Source organism: Diaporthe batatas, assembly GCF_019321695.1.
Source record: "Diaporthe batatas strain CRI 302-4 chromosome Unknown Contig00004, whole genome shotgun sequence".
Lineage (NCBI taxonomy): Eukaryota > Fungi > Ascomycota > Sordariomycetes > Diaporthales > Diaporthaceae > Diaporthe > Diaporthe batatas.
Window position 1 is genome coordinate 2,294,784 of NW_025408551.1, and position 16,527 is coordinate 2,311,310.

Here is a 16,527-nt window from a genome sequence, read left to right on the forward strand (position 1 = left end):
ATTATTACTTAATAAAATTAAACTATTTATATATAATACTTAATACCTTAACTCCTTAATATTAAAATAGTAGAATAATATATAAATATATAAGGATTAAAATATAAAGCTTTAATTTTATTTAAAAAGAAAAATAACCTATTTATTAACTTAATACCTTCTTTTTATTTAACTTTATAAAGTAATAAATTACTAATAATATAAATAAAGTAAATTACCTTATTTATTTTATATATATATTTAAAGCTTTATTTAATAATAAAATAATAATTTTATATAACTAGCTAATAACTTTAAAGCACTTTAATAAATACTTAAATATAGGCTTTAATATATTAAAATTATAGTATTTAATAAAATAAATAGCCTATTTATTTATTATTATTTACTTTTTTTTAAAAGGAAATTTTTTCTTTTAAATAATAAAATATTAAATTTAAATAGCCTTTATTTTTATTTATATTTATAGTTTTTATTACCTATATTTAATAAAGGTTTTAACCTTTATTATTTAAAAGTAATAAGTTATTAGAATTAAAGAAGGAAATAAAATAATATTTATTTAATAAATTTATTATTAATATTTATAATTATATTACCTTTTATTTATTTTTTATATTAAATACCTTTTAATTTAAAATAAAAACTAAATAAATTAGATAGGTTATAGTATATTATAAAAAATAGATTTTATTTTAATTATTATATATATAATTTATATAAATATTTTTACTATTAAAGGATAGTTTTTAATAATTAGGGCCCTTATATAATTTTATTAAAGATTATATTAAAACTAATATTTACTATATATTAAATTAAATATATTACTAATAATTTAAATAGGGTTATAATTAAATTTTATTAATAAATAATATATTAAAGGTATTACCTAATATAAAAGCTATACTTTTATATAATAATAGTTATTATTAATAAATATATTAATTATTAGTAAATTTAATAGTTTTTAATTTATTAATTATTTAACCTTATTATAAAATAATATTTTTAATAATAAAAATATATATTTTAATATAATTTTATATAAATATTATAAATTAAATTAATAAAAATTAATAAAAATAAAGAAATTAATATAATATATATTTTTAATTTAATTAATAAATTTTATTAAAATAAATAAAGAATTTATTAATTAATTTTAATATTATATATTATAAAAAATTATATATTAAAACTACTACTATTTATTTTATTACCTTTTATTATTATTTTCTTCTATAATTTTAAAATTATTAAATATTATTTAAAATATTAATTTTAAATTTATAAAATAAAATATAAAAAAATATTATATAAATATATTATTATTATTATAATTATTATTATTACTATTATTATTATTATTATTATTATTAATAATTATTTTAAAAATATTATATTTATAAATAATACTTTTAATATTTTAAGGTATAGTGTTAAATAATATAAACTTTCTATTATACTAAAATAAAATTTATATTATTTAAATAAGCCTTAATTATATTAATAACTAAGCTTTATTTAAATATTATTTATTTATTTATATTAGTTGCTTATTAAAACTATTTTTAACTAGCTTTTTATTATATAATGCTTTTAATTTACCTTTTTAACCCATTTTTAATATTAACTTTTTTAAATTATTAATATTTAGTTTTATAATAAATTAAATAATTTATTACCTTTTACTAAGGAATTCCTACTTTTTAAAGTTTAAACTTTTTATAAACTATTTAAGGCTATTTATATTTAATATAATTTATTTAAGCTATCTTTTCTTACTTTTAGCCCTATAATATAAATAATTAATTATATATTAAACCTTATTTTTATAAATATTTTATTAATAAATATAAAGTAATAAATTAATATTAATATAAAATGCTAAGTCTTTTAATATATTATATTAAAAGTAACTTAAAAATAATATTATTTAAAGTATTTATATATAGTTTCTTATTATTAAAAGGTAAATATTAAATAATAATATTTTAAATATTATATTATTATTTTAATATACCTTATTATTATAATAAAGTTTTAAGTTTATTAGTTTTTATATTTAAAATTTATATTATTAAACTTTTAAAGGTATTTTATAATATAAGTTTAAAAGTATTTAATATTTAAAAATACCTTATACTTTAAATTTAGCTATTTTTATTATTTAATTTTAACCTTTATTTAATTTATAAATTTAATATTCTAAATATTTTATAATAGTAAAACTTTATTTTATTTATTTTTATTTAAATTAAAAGATTTATAGTTTTTTAAATATATTATTTATTTTAAAATTATATTAATATTACTTTTATATTATTTATTTTATAGTTTATTTATTTAACTTTAATATTATTATTTAATAGTATTATATAATAGAAATAGTTAAATTTTATAAATTAATTAATATTTAATTTCTAAATAGCTTTAAAAATAAAGGTTTTAATAGCTATTAAAATTATATTTTATTTATATTAAAGTAATTAAACTAATAGTAAAGGTAAATATTATAAACTATTTTTATTTAAATATTTTTATATTATATTTATTATATTACTATAAGTTTAAAATATTTAACTTTTATAATAAATTAAACTATATAATAATATTAATATTATTAATATTAAGTTTAATATTAAATAATATAGTTAATAATATAATATAGTATTTAAAATTTAACTTTTATATTCTTTAAATATTTAATTTTAATTTAACTTTTAAATATTTATATTAAACTACTTTATAAAATCTATAATCTATTTATTTTAAAAGCTATATTTATTTTTAAGGTACTTAATAAGGAGTTTTTAAGCTTAAAGGAGTTAATTTTTATTATTAATATATATAAGAGCCTTAGTTATAGCTATAAGGTAAATAGAATTTATTTTATTAAATAAGAAATATAAATATATAAAGTTAAATAAATATTTATAAAAAAGGCTATATAATAATTAATAATTTAGGTTAATTAATTAAAATATAAATTATTTTAATATTATTAATATTTATATATATTTAAATATATAGTTTTAATTAATTTAATTAAATATAGTTATATATATAAATAAAGATATTAATTATAATATTAGTAATTTAATTTAATAAATAAAGAAAAAGTAAATTAAAACTTTTTCTTTATATAATAATTATATATATTTTATTAATAACTATAATACTAATTATATTATTAAATAATAAATTATAATAAAGCTTTATAAAATAGGTATTTAATATTTATTTAAAACTTATTATAATATAAATATACTTTTATAACCTATTTTTTATATAATTAGATTTTATTTAAATATAAATAATATTTAAAGTAGTAAACTTCCTACCTTTAATAGGTAAAGAGTTTATAATATAAAATAATAGCTATATATACCTTTAAATATAAATTTATATTAACCTAAATAGAATATAAATTAACTATATTAGATATAATATTTTTAATTTACTCTTTCCTAAACTTAATAAGGAGTATAAAATAGATTATAATTTTATTTTATAGCCTTATAAATATATATTAAAGTATACTTTTATTATACTTAATAGTAATAACTAATATTATATTTTTATCCTTTAATAATATAATAATAACCTTAATTTAACTATTATAAGTTAGTAAATAACTAATTATATATTTAATTATAATTATAGCTTTATAAGATAAGATTTTATAGAGGACTTTTAAAAATTTATAAAATAAATATTTATATATATATTTATTTTTAACTATACTTAAATTATATATTAAAATAAAAATTAATATCTAAGATTTCTTATTTAATAAAGTTTTTATTATATTTTTAAATTTTAAAAGGGTTAATTAAAAATTTAAATATAAATAATTAATAGTACTACTTAAATCCTTTATTTAAAATATTAAATAAATATAATTAACTTTTAAAAATAACTTAAAATAAAATAAAAAAAAAATAAAAAAATTTTTACTTAAAATTATAACTTAAATAGCTATTTTAATATAATTTTAACTTTTAATAATAGTGTTATTAGTAAGTAATAATTAGGTATATATTTATTTTTTATATAACTTAATCTTTTTAATTTAAATTTTTTATATTTTAGTTTTAGATATCCTTTACTTATATTTAAATACTACTTAATAATTAACCTAGCCATAAAATTACTATAAGGCGCAAAGTCTCTACTTAGAATAAATAGAGAGTCTATATTAAGTTGTATACATTCTTACCTTAGTATTAGGGTATTTAGTAGTATAGATAATTTATATATATAGACTCCCCACCTAGAATGAGTGGGGAGTCTATACTCGCATATTATGTAAGTAACGGCTAGACCGCAGGCCTGGCCAAGGGCATCTGAATATTTGAGATAACACGAGGACAGAAACTAGGTCAGGATGTTGGCTGTGGATTGTGACCGCGTGGACAGTATGGCTAAGGCGAGAGCTAAGGCGCGAGAGAGGGCCAAGAGTTGTCGTATCGGAACGGGAGAAAAAATGGATGTCGGCGGTGCTCTTGTATCGTGTGAAGTCGGTGCCAGGATGTGTCACCTGCGGTGGCTCTGTAATAACCGACGGACAGAGAGAGGCACTGGGAGATAGGAGAAGATGGACACGGCAAGAGAAAGACTCGTGGTGAGCGAGCAAGTGAGTGATTGAATGTGCACCCTGCACGGTAGACATGGGTTAGTCTGGATGTGTCCACACCATGGGGGCCATTCCATCAAGAGAAGGGGTCTTGCCATGACATCAAGTCATCTTTTCTGTTCTGTTTTGTCGTTCTCACCCACTCCCACCAGGGCGGCAGGGCGGCTGCTGCCAGGGGTCCCGGGGTCGTACTCCCTCCCCCTCGGCTACTGCACGGTGGAATACGGACCTCTGACTGGCCCATCGTGACTCTTTGTGCGGCGAAGAGAAGGGTGTCGCTCACATTTTAGATTCGAACGAGATGCGGATCGCATGCCGCATGTGGAAACGGTCTGGAACTAAAGGAGGAATGGTTCAGACGAGACCACATTGGGCTGGCTGCAGCTGCCGCAGCTGTTGCATCTGCGGTGGCAGGCTGGCGGGCAGGCTGCAGGGTGGCAGCTAACAAACAACAGCAGCAGCTGTCTGCTCGGGGCTTTTGAGCTTGGGCCTGGGCCTGGGCCTGGGCTCTGGCAGATTGGCAGATTGGTAGGGAGACAGGGAGAGTGGGCTGGCTGGCTCCAGGCTGTCGCCCCGGGCGACCCGGCAGCTGCCAGCTCCTGCCCGTCCTTTCGGGTCTGTGCGCGCTGTGCCAGTGTGCCGGTTGGCTGGCAGGTTCCTTGCTTGCTCGGGAGGAGGAAGGCTGTGTTCGGGGAGGAGGGATGAGCACCGGCAGGATGGGACCACGCAATCTGGCAGTCGGACCTGCGGACTTGTCTATGGGCCTTTGGGCCCTCCTGGGCTGCTGCCAGCCTGCTGGGCTCATCTACTATTTTGGGAGAGCAACAGCACGGAGTCGGAGTACGTCGGCCCATGCTGACATCTGACAGCCCATCGCCCCACCATCGCCTGCCTGCTCAGAAGGTGCGCAGCTGCCCGGAGGAGTGGGAGATCTGGTGATGGTTTCCATGCCTGTTCCCCAAGAGGCAATTTGACGAGGTGCCATGGCCCCAAGACTGGCCGAGATTGGCAACTGGGGTGGTCGCAAATGGCTAGACTGGCAGGCGCTGGTGGAATGGGCTGAATGGCCCTTCACGTCACACCACTCTTCTCCGCAAAATCCTCGCTCCCCGCGTTTTAACGGGCATTGGCGTCGCATCTCCCCCATATCCCGACTCCCGACTGCTTGGGAGTCTTGGGAGAGTCTTGGGGCCATCGTCAGCCCAGCAGTTGCTGAGAACTCCCAAGGTTGCTGTTAGTCTTGACTGACAAAGCCCTCTGTTTCTTTTCGTAAATACTACTAATACACAGCATGTAAATACCCCACCCCCTCGTTCCCCCTCCCGAGTGTGTGAGATCCGGTCGACGCAGGCCACTCGAACCAGAAGAGGAGCAGCTGCCAGCATAACCTGCATCCACTCTGTCCGCCCTGGGAGCCCTCTCATCCCCTCGATTCTCAACATCCTGCAGCTTGCTTCCCTGCTGTGTCCCTGCTCGCGTGCGTGAGTGGTACTGAGTGCCTGAGTGCCTGTCCAAGGGGTCATATTGTTGTGGCACGCGTCAGGAGGTGGTCCGTGGTGACCCTGTCATGCGGCATCGGGCTGTTTTTGGTGTGTCTCGCATGAACAAGAGACGCGCTCTCCCTCGGAATTCAGCAACAAAGAGGGTCCTCCTCCTCTCCAAGAGATAGCCCCCCCAGGCAGCCAGCCAGCCAGTGAGGAGAAAGAGAAAAAAAACAGAGCAAAGCAAACCACCCCATCCCCACCCGCCCGAGCGTGCACGGATCACCCTGCGACTCGCCCGCCCCGAATTGCACCAACCAAAAACATTTGCATGAGGCCGCAGGGAGGAAGCTCGTCTGTTTTTTGGCTCCCGAGTTCCCGCGCTTTTCGTCATTTCCGCTCCGCCTGCAAAAATTCGCCTTTGCTTACTCTGCCTCGCCTTGCGACCTGCCCGGCCTATTATCTTGCGGACATACCGCACCCTACTACAACTCCAATAATACCACCACCACCACCACACGCCATCACTTCCGCCGTTATTCTTCTCCCCCATCTCCCAATCCCACAATACCAGCGACTCGTTCTCCACCGTCGCCATCAGTTTCCCTTTTCGACCCGATGAGTGCCGCAAACCCACTCGTCTAACCACGCACGCACCCACCCACTCACGCGACCAAGACGATCGAGCCGACGGGGTAGTGATATCATCCACCTCCTCCTGCCATGACGGCCGACCTCTGAGCCTGCCACACCCGCACGCGCCCGCGCCATGGCTTTCAACTTCAACTGGTCGCCCCTCACGGCCGACGAGGACTTCTACCAGCGCGCCCGAGACCTGCTCACAACAGCCCTCAATAAGACGCCAAAGCCCCCGATCATCGTCGATGACATCCTCGTCACAGAGCTCAACCTCGGCTCCGTCCCGCCAGAGCTGGAGATCCTCGAGATTGGCGACCTGGCCGAGGATCGCTTCCGAGGCATCTTCAAGATGTGCTACAGCGGCGACGCCTTCCTGACCCTGAGAACAAGAGTCCAGGTACGTGAAGCATATTTTTCTCGACCTTATCAATCACAGAATCCCTTGGGCCCGCCGACCGAGCACTCGAATTTTTCTCTCTGTCCTTACACGATGAAACAATTGGGCGTTGGACGATTGGAGGGCATCAAACACGCTTGACGAGTGTCAAGCTTGGCTATAGCAAAACTGCTATATTACGGGCCGAGTATCTGCATCTGGGAGGGAGGCTGCTGCAGGGACGTCCGAGCAATCCGCCACCAGCTCGAGCTCCATGGCCAACGACTGGTGTGCGCGACGGCTGGTGCGGTATCTCCCCTGAGAGACGCGGTCTTCTGCACTTCAGTTGTTTCCCGCTTTTTCCTTCGATGACTCCGTCCAAGGCCGGGGAATTTGCGCCCCCACCCGCTTTGCATTGACGAACGACATTGCCGTGCAAGGATGCGCGTTTAGCACCCGCACCCGACCCGGACGTTACGAGTAATAACAAGACTAACATATCAACAAACAGGCGAACCCCCTGAACACATACTTGCACTCTAAGCCGGACTTCACGTCCCCACAGCCCTTGGCAGCCGCCTCCGGCCTGACCATCCCGCTGTCGCTGACGCTGTCCGACATCAAGCTGTCGGCCTTCATCATCCTGGTCTTCTCGAAACAGAAGGGCCTCACCATCGTCTTTCGCAATGACCCCCTCGAGTCGCTCAAGGTCTCCTCGACCTTCGACTCCATCCAGTTTGTTAGGGACTACCTCCAGAAGACCATCGAGGGGAAGCTCCGCGACCTGATGATGGACGAGCTCCCCGCCATCATCCACCGCTTGTCATTGCGTCTGTGGTGCCCAGACCAGATCCCCAGAGATGAGGACGAGGCACCAGAAACCAGCGAGCCTGCTGTCGATCCCTTTGCGAGCCCACCGCAGGATGCCGTCGACGCGCATGGCAACTTGCTAGACCCTAGCGAGATCCAGAACCTCTCGCTCGATAACAGCCCTGAGATCCAGACCCTCTTCTCACAGAAGAACCTCATCCGGCTCGCCTCGCTGAGCGACTGCAACAGGACCATGTCCCTGTTCACCCCGTCTCTGCGGGACGTCGTCTTCCGTGCCTGGGCTGGCTCACAGGAGAAGCCCGAGTGTGTCACACCACCGCTGGCAACCCCCAGCCTGACCAAGGCACATTCCTTCCACGGCACTTCGACGACATACACGTTCTCGGACACCAGCAGTATGGAACAAGGCTACATGCCACCATCACGACCGTCGATGGTCAGCCTCCACTCAGCGACCACCGGCCTCTCTCTCGGAGCCGGGCGGAACTCAAGATCGCACGCAGGCCGCAAGAAGAAGAACAGAGTCGTGAACCTCCGGCGGAAGCAGTCCGAGAGTGCGCCTGTGAGCGTCGAAGGAAGCGACGCCAGCGAAAGCGTCACGGATACAGCATCCGTCGAGGGACCCATGTCTGAGCCTCTGATGGACTCCGTCATCCCGGAGGAACCCGAAGACTTCGTTCCATTGACCCCGACCAAGGTCCGCTTCAACGATGGCACCGTAAACGATGCGCCAATGCGGCCACCGCTGAAGCCAGAGCTGTATGGCACGGAGGCACCAGAGATCTACCCGCCGCAGAAGCAAAAGCAGGCCGAGCCGACGCCCCTGGTGGTCCAGACACAGGAGGCTACCACGCAACTATCAACAGACGAGAAGGCGCCGTTCGCATTCTCCCCACGGAGAGGACCGCCCTCAGAGACCCCTTCTGTCATCCTAGAACAGGCATGGATCAACAAGATGGCCGGCGAGATCGCCAGGAGGGTGTACGACGAGAAGAGGAGGAACCCGGCCTTCTGGGAAGAGCGCGAGGACGTCCCTCCCCCGGCATACGAGGCTCAATAAGAGTGAGACCTCCACCTCCTAGGGGCAACAGAGAAGCCCCTATGTCATCACCACTTTTTTTCTTTTCTTTTTTTCAACAGTATTTTTCCACTACACATCAATGGCGTTATACCCCGGGTTCACCATGAAGATTGGTAATCCTACTATGAGTCAACCCTGCAAGGCGTTCAGGAGCCGCGAGCGGCATATCTAAAAGATCGAGGGAAAGGGAATTCGGGTTTTTTTTCTTGTTTTCTTTCTCATGTTTCTTTTGTCATTGCTCAGACAGACCCTGAGACAGACATCAATTACACTGCACGGTGGAATGGAATTTAGCATGGTTGCATGGCCGGATACCCCTCATTAAAAAAAAGGAGACACACACACACACGGAAATGGAAGCAAACAAAAGACGGACAGACAGGACGGCCATGGACCATCTCCACTCCACCCCTAACTTGTACAATCGCTCATCTCCACATACTCATTTTTCCTTTGTCTTATCTGAGAGAACCGCGGCTCTGAAGGAGCCCGCCCAATAACACCACCCTATTTAAGCCGAGCACCAGTCAATATCCCCGAAAGGGGGAGGTGTGCCCTCGCTGTACTACAATGTGATCATATACCCCTGCCTCTCTATGTTTACGGCGGACAGGAGCGAAAGATTTGGGGGTGGAGTAAGCAAGCACATTGGGAGATGGAAGAACCGAGATACCGGAGGGATATAGGAGGGAGGGATGTAGGAGGGAGGGATGTAGGAGGGAGGGATGTAGGAGGGAGGGATATGGGAGGGAGGGATATGGGAGGGAGGGATATGGGAGGGAGGGATATGGGAGGGAGGCCTATGGGAGGGAGGGATATGGGAGGGAGGGATATAGGAGGGAGGCCTATGGGAGGGAGGGAGAGGGGAGGACAGGGAGAGGGACCGGAGAAGGTCTTCCCAATCGATCACTGCAGCGTTGCTAACTAAGTAGGCTTGGGATGTCCTGTATTCGTACTAGAATTAGAACTATGCTCCCACCTCTATCTACTGAAGATAGCTCTCATCACGATTGGGACAGTAATCGTGGTGGTCCGCGTAGGCCTGATAGGGATCGGCGAGTCCGTCGAGTTCGGCGAAGCAGAAGAGGCAGATGTTTCCTGGCGGAGGGTGGTGCGGACCTGGCTGAAGGGGTAGACCTGGCTGATGGTATGAATTTGACTGAAAGGGTAGATCTGGCGGATGGTACGGACCTTGCTGAAGGGGTAGACTTGGCTGATGGTACGAATTTGACTGAAAGGGTAGATCTGGCGGAAGGTGCCGATCTGGCTGAAAATGCGACAATGGCAACCCGTGAGTTTGTGCCAGCCTTTCCCTCTCTTTTGCCTGTTTCTTCTGCTGGTACCGCCTTGCATCTCGCTCCATTTTCCGTGCTTTCTTTTGTCGTTCAGAGTCAGTCAGCGCGACCCATTTCTGCAGCTTTCTGGATTCCTTCTCTTGCCGGTTCTCTTGCCGCTTTCTGGATTCCTTCTCTTGCCGCTCTCTGAATTCCTTCTCTTGCCGCTCTCTCTTCTCTTGCCGCTTTCTGAATTCCTTCTCTTGCCGCTCTCTGAATTCCTTCTCTTGCCGCTCTCTCTTCTCTTGCCGCTTTCTGAATTCCTTCTCTTGCCGCTCTCTGAATTCCTTCTCTTGCCGCTCTCTCTTCTCCTGCCGCTCTCTGACTTTCTGCTCTTTACGCGTCTTGCACGGAGTCACGGGTTGTCCAGATGTGGGCTGCGGAGCAAACGACTGTGCCTGATCATCCGGAGCGGGACTAGCTGCTGAGCCCTGCGGGATGGCCGAACGCGATGGACCTGGCTCGTCTTGTGGATTGTAAACATCTGGCTCGTCGTCGTCAAAATCGTCGTCGTCGTCAAAATCGACGTCATCGAACAAGTTGTCCTCGTCATCCTTCGAGGCTTGTCCGCAGTGCGGGAGCTCTGGGATATCGTAGCCGTTGAATGATAGGGCTGAGGCGGCACGTGCCGAGGAAGGGCGCGACTACTTGGCCTCCTCCTTGAGCGACCGCAGCCGCTCCTCCTTGTCCCTGTTCTCGGTGCGGATCTTTTCGATGAGCCTCTCGACCTCGGCCTGGGCGTCGCGCAGCTTCTTGACCTCGAGCTTCTCGGCCTCGGCGCTGAAGGGCTGGCCGGGGCGGGTGTGCATGGGTATCATGGCGCTGCGCTCGAGCACGCCGCCCTCGCTGCGCTTGGGGGCCGGGCTGGCGGCGTCCTTGGCGGGGCCGCCCTTGCCGCCCTTGGCGCCGGACTTGTTGTTCTTGCTGGTGGCGGCGGCGGCGGGGTCGCTGGGGGGCATGGCGCCCGAGGTCAGGATGTCGTAGAAGGCCTCGTAGGGCTCGTTGAAGACCTGCTCCTCGTAGACCCAGGCGGGGACCTCGGCGTTGGCGACCATAGCGTTCTTCTCGGAGTCGGAGCCGTAGGCGTGCAGGCGCAGGTGGTGGTAGAGGGTCTGGGGCTTCTCGCTGCTCTCGGGGGCGTAGTACATCTTGATGGTGATCTCGAACTCGCCCCAGCCGGTCTCGTGGACGGCAAAGGGCTCGCCCTTCTGGCCGTCGATCATGCGCACATGGTTGGGGATGCTCTCGTGGAGCTTGAACTGGACGCGCTTAAGCCAGTACGTGATGTCCACGTCGTCGATCCCCTTGACAAAGACGGTCCAGGAGTGGGTGTGGTCCTCGGGGGTGCCCGGGGGCTTTGGGTTCTTGTCCGGGTCGAAGGGGCGGGCCGTCGTGCCATATATGAATGGTCGATAAACCTGTTTTCCCTTGACGCGCTTGCCGGCGCTGTTTGAGGGCGCCATGATGGAGTCAAGGGTGTGGAGCGACTTGCGAGCTGCATGTCGAGACATTCCTTCGGTCGCGCAAGCGCGCAGGGCGGGCGCCGTTGTTTTGGCGTGGGCGACTGCGGGCGTTGGGGGATGACTAATCAGCGCAGCAGCTGCAGGCGCGCTCGTGTGACCAGCACGGTATCTCCTTCCAGCCTAGGGCGTGTGCGGTGACACGGTGACGGATCGGGCAGGCGCGGCTCAAAGAGTCTGGGGCCTGGAGAGAGAGCAGGAAAAAGGCAGGGGCGTTTGGAGGAAGTGTGATCGAGAGGGAAGTTTACAGAGACCAAGTGTTTCGCGAATTGGATTAAAGACAAGAGCCACTTCTGCATGCTCCACTGCAAAACGCATGTACTGACACAACACGACCCGCTGCCAGGCCGGGGCTTCTCACCGTAGCATGGACCGAAGTCACGGGCTGGTCCCCTTTGTGGCATTGCTGGAGAAGCATCAAATAGGGTGGGAATTTGGTATTTTTTGAATCTGGCAGGATGGGTCCGATTGATCCAGTCTACAATATCCTCAATACTTCTTCTACTCACTCCACCCCTAACAGGATGTGATGCTCAATGATGATTCTCGGCCGTTCAAGTCGATCCAACCCAAGTTTTGGCCGATCGGCACCGAGTCGTGGGGTTGCAAGGGCACCCCTGCCTCAAGCTCCGAGAGCTCCAGCCAGGGTCGATGATTTCATCACCATCTGAGCTTAGAGCTCTCTCACTCATCCTCTGCAGCGCTTTCAACATCAGCCCACTCCGACAAATCAAAACTCGGGGGTTCATCTGCGAGACACAATCATAGAGAGAACCCTTGAGCTGCAGGAACACCATTAGCTCATATTTTCTCTCGTGCGACCGACCTCTGTGATGGTCTCGGATAATCCGTGCTAATACTTGATCCGAGTTTGGACTTTCACTCACTCTCTCTCACTCCTGCCATCTTATATCCCTTCAAATCCCCGCCAACCAAGTATCAGCCACATCCAAACTGCCAAATCCGCCATGTCAAAATCAGCAGCCAAGAAGATAGTCGTCTGCGGCGGCAACGGCTTCCTGGGCTCGCGGATCTGCAAATTCGCAGTAGCACGGGGGTGGGATGTCACCTCCATCAGGTAAATAAACCCACCATTTCCCGCCCTGCTCCCCCTGACTAACCCACCACCTCCCCAGCCGCTCCGGCGAGCCAAAATGGTCCGCCGTCACAGCCTCCTCAACACCCCCGTCGTGGGCCCACAAGGTCTCATGGGAGTCGGCAGACATCTTCCAGCCCGCCGCCTACGCCCCGCTGCTCAAGGGCGCGGACTACATCGTCCACTCGATGGGCATCCTCCTCGAGGCCGACTACAAGGGCGTCGTGTCAGGCAGGGAGTCCCCCATCGCAGGGCTGCGCAGGGCCTTCGACCCGTCCCGGGGCGGCAGCAGCAGCCCGAACCCCCTCGAGCGCGGCGGCGACAACGGCAGCTACAGGCCGCCCGAGAACGAGAAGCAGCTGACCTACGAGAACATGAACCGCGACTCGGCCGTGCTGGTGGCGCGCGCCGCCGAGGAGGGCATGGCAGCAGCAACAACAACATCATCATCAACAACAGCCGCGACAGGCCCGGCGTTCCTGTACGTCAGCGCGGCCGGCGGCGCCCCCGTGCTGCCGCGGCGGTACATCGACACGAAGCGCGAGGCCGAGTCGCTCCTCGCGAGCGGGTTCCCGCGCATGCGGGGCATCTTCCTGCGCCCGCCGTTCCTGTACGACAGCAGCCGGCCCTTCACGATCCCCATGGCGGCCATGACGGGCGTCGGGGCCGCGTTCAACGGGCTGACGCGGGGCGTGTTCGGCGGGCTCATGGGCGCCGCGGGGGCGAAGCCGCTGAGGGTCGACGTCGTCGCGCAGGCGGCCGTGGAGGCGCTGAGCGACGAGGGCGTCAGGGGCCCCGTCGAGGTGCCCGAGATCGAGGAGCTGGCGGGCAAGGCGTGGAGGAAGGACATGCTGTAGGGCCTTGGTTGCTCTTTTTGGCTTGGCTGGCCGGCGGGATTCGCTTGGGCTGTAACCTAATTGTAAGATGTATAGACTGGGTGGCTGTACCATGCGAATATGACCGGCCCCTGATGGACCGGACCGCCTCAGCGGATGCCGTAGGACAAAAGGCTCGATGGGCCGCGGTGCAAAAAATACATGTGCTGACTGATTTCGTGTCTGTGTTGCGCTGCTTCGGGGACAAGACGCGGGTCTTATGCAACCCGCTGTTAAAGCAGGGCGGCGACGAGATTTGAAAATCTTACAATATGAGCTCAACAACTTGCCCGACCGAACGAGAAGGTATTCCCATAAGAGTCATGCCTGTCAGAGATTATACTATAGAATGTTGACGTATAGGGGGCTGTTCTGTAGGATATCAACTTGGATAGGGTCAAGATGACATCTCATTAGAGGTGCTCCTATAAGAAGTTGACTTGTGTAAGTTTAGAGTGTTATTCTATGTAAGACATTCCTATAATAGGCTATCCTACATATAATGCTGCCGCCTTGTCGCAAGTCTTGCGCAAACCATTCCTTACAAGCCCATCTCGTAACAATCCAGGCCAACCGGCCACCAAACGCCATATCCATGCAAGATGCGTGTCCCGTCCCAACTCCAACGTCGTGAATTTGTGCAAGGACATATAAAAGGTCAAGATGTTCCTATAGATAAAGTCCCAAAAAGAAGAAGAAGAAGACACAAAAAAAAAAAAGGTGACGCCCGCCTAAATCCCCGCGGCCGTGAAACTCAACAGGCTCCCGACCGCCAGCCCAGCGACCAGGCTCAACCCCATGAACCCGCCGGCGGCCTCCCTCTCGTCCTCGCCGACCCACTCGGCGGCGCCCATCATGCTGTTGGACGCGAGCCACCCGTTGGTCAGGCCAAAGGGGAACTGCACGACGGCGAGGTAGAACAGGTCGGGGGCGGGGACGGCGGCGCCGCGGCCGCGGACGTTGCACAGCAGGTACAGCGGGAGGAAGCCGAGGCGCGCGACGGACACGAGGAACAGCAGCGAGGGCGCGCGGGTGCGCACGGCGGCGTTCCACCGCCCGGCGGCGGCGACGCGGCCGGCGAGGTCGCCCAGGTTCCAGGCGAAGAAGGCGAGCGGGATGAAGACCTCGGCGTCGAAGACCCTGCTGCCGCCGCCGCTGGCGGCCCCCCTGTTGGTGGACGGGATCTTGGCCGTGAGGACGGGGAAGAACATGGACACGGCGAAGCACATGAAGACGGCGCCGGCGAGCCAGTGCAGCTTGCGGAGGAGGGCGCGCATGCCGACGACCCTGCGGGCGGCCTGCTCGGCCTCCTGGATGTCGTGGTGCGAGTGGGCCGACAGCATGCTGGCGGCCAGGTCCGGGTGCGAGGTGGCCATGCGGGCCTCGACGAGGCGGTCGTGGCGGCGGACCAGGGGCAGGAAGGCCAGGAGGGTGCAGAGGGAGACGAGCACGGCGGTCAGGAAGTAGACGAGGGCGGCGGAGGAGCCCACGGGGCCGTCGGGGGAAGAGCTGGCCGGCCTGCTGCCGGTGTCGTGGTCGTGGTCGTGGTCCTGGGCCGGCGGCGGCGGCATGACCAGCACGCTCACGATCTGGGCCAGGGCGGGCAGGACGCCGGCGACGCCCTGGCCGGCCATGATGGCCTGGGTGTATTCCGGGCGGCCGAAGCTCGCGGCGAAGGCGAAGGCGCCGTTCTGGAAGAGGCCCGTGGCCAGGGCGGCGAAGCAGACGTCGACCAGGAGGAAGGCCAGGTACCACCTGGGCGGGACGGCGGTGAAGAGGGAGGTGGAGAGGGTCAGGAGGGCGAAGGCGGCGGTGTTGATGAGCAGGGCGAGCTTGATGCGGTTGGGGTAGTCGGCGGAGCGCTGCATGTTGGTCAGGGCGAGCATGGAGCCCAGGTTGGTCAGGGTCGAGACGGAGAGGATGGCGGACTGGAAGTTCTCGGTGGCCCACTGGTCGTCGACGAAGCGGGAGGCAAAGTAGGGCGAGGCGGCGAGGAACATGTTCCTGGGTTGGGGAGGTCGGTCATGGTCAGCCTCGAAGACGCGACAGGAGAACAAGAACAAGAAGCAGCTCACCAGGCCCATAGCATGGCCACGCCGACCATGGCAAAGATGGCGTACTCCACCCAGGAGAAGGGCACCTCGGTGGCGTCGAGCAGCTCGCCGTCGTCGGATATGTAGCCGGTCTCGGAGGCATCGTCGCCCGGGTCCCGCAGCGGCGCGTACTCGTCTGGGTCGGCGTCGCGGCCGTCCTTGGCCTCGCCACGGCGGTAGAGCATGCCCTTGAGACGATCCATCCTGAAGGAGTTTAGAAGGCCGACGAGTGTTGTGGGGGGCGACGATGTTTCTGCGCCGGCGGGCGTGTTGTGAGGCATCTGGAGGAGACGGAGGGTCGGATGGGATGGGATGGAAGCGGATGTTGAGGTGAGAGGCCTCCCTTGCAGACCTACACGGCGCACAGGGCGGCTGGTGGTTTCAGGGCTTTGCGAGTCCAGTCCTCCACTGTATCCCGGGCTGAGGTCTTGGACAAGTTGTCATGTGTCGTTGATGCTCGTGCATGTTCAAGGTCAGCCGGTAGTATCACAAGCCCCGGGTTTGACACGGCCCCGTCTCTGCCGTTGCAGGACCCCCATACCCCCATACCCCCACACTA

General features: G+C 46.6%; 4 protein-coding genes across 4 annotated transcripts; 2 read left to right on the forward strand and 2 right to left on the reverse strand.

Moving 5' to 3' along the window:
- The first annotated feature begins 5,978 nt into the window (after positions 1–5,978).
- KVR01_004030 (uncharacterized protein) lies at positions 5,979–9,747 on the forward strand. The gene is made up of 2 exons (XM_044783815.1): positions 5,979–7,159; positions 7,650–9,747. Exons 1-2 carry the CDS (start codon positions 6,893–6,895, stop codon positions 9,027–9,029), a joined length of 1,647 nt encoding a protein of 548 aa, XP_044646194.1. The 5' UTR covers positions 5,979–6,892; the 3' UTR covers positions 9,030–9,747.
- Positions 9,748–10,671: 924 nt separating this feature from the next.
- KVR01_004298 (YEATS domain-containing protein YAF9) lies at positions 10,672–12,101 on the reverse strand. Its single transcript, XM_044791375.1, has one exon. The coding sequence runs from the start codon at positions 11,893–11,895 to the stop codon at positions 11,029–11,031; it is 867 nt and encodes a 288-aa protein (XP_044646462.1). The 5' UTR covers positions 11,896–12,101; the 3' UTR covers positions 10,672–11,028.
- Positions 12,102–12,584: 483 nt separating this feature from the next.
- Positions 12,585–14,055, forward strand: KVR01_004233 (ubiquinone biosynthesis protein COQ11). Its single transcript, XM_044785903.1, has 2 exons — positions 12,585–12,982; positions 13,041–14,055. The coding sequence occupies exons 1-2, from the start codon at positions 12,873–12,875 to the stop codon at positions 13,855–13,857; spliced, it is 927 nt and encodes a 308-aa protein (XP_044646397.1). The 5' UTR covers positions 12,585–12,872; the 3' UTR covers positions 13,858–14,055.
- A 260-nt stretch (positions 14,056–14,315) lies between these two features.
- KVR01_004362 (nucleoside transmembrane transporter FUN26) lies at positions 14,316–16,458 on the reverse strand. Its single transcript, XM_044789212.1, has 2 exons — positions 15,951–16,458; positions 14,316–15,879 (listed from the first exon to the last, which is right to left on the reverse strand). Exons 1-2 carry the CDS (start codon positions 16,247–16,249, stop codon positions 14,607–14,609), a joined length of 1,572 nt encoding a protein of 523 aa, XP_044646526.1. The 5' UTR covers positions 16,250–16,458; the 3' UTR covers positions 14,316–14,606.
- Between the last annotated feature and the right edge of the window lie 69 nt (positions 16,459–16,527).

Excerpts from the sequence above, each read along its gene's own strand:
- KVR01_004298 (XM_044791375.1), bottom strand. The coding sequence starts at position 11,895 with ATGTCTCGACATGCAGCTCGCAAGTCGCTCCACACCCTTGACTCCATC.
- KVR01_004233 (XM_044785903.1), top strand. The coding sequence starts at position 12,873 with ATGTCAAAATCAGCAGCCAAGAAGATAGTCGTCTGCGGCGGCAACGGC. Across the intron at positions 12,983-13,040 it reads TGGGATGTCACCTCCATCAG|CCGCTCCGGCGAGCCAAAAT; the intron begins GTAAATAAACCC and ends CCACCTCCCCAG.
- KVR01_004030 (XM_044783815.1), top strand. The coding sequence starts at position 6,893 with ATGGCTTTCAACTTCAACTGGTCGCCCCTCACGGCCGACGAGGACTTC. Across the intron at positions 7,160-7,649 it reads CCCTGAGAACAAGAGTCCAG|GCGAACCCCCTGAACACATA; the intron begins GTACGTGAAGCA and ends ATCAACAAACAG.
- KVR01_004362 (XM_044789212.1), bottom strand. The coding sequence starts at position 16,249 with ATGCCTCACAACACGCCCGCCGGCGCAGAAACATCGTCGCCCCCCACA. Across the intron at positions 15,880-15,950 it reads GTGGCCATGCTATGGGCCTG|GAACATGTTCCTCGCCGCCT; the intron begins GTGAGCTGCTTC and ends TCCCCAACCCAG.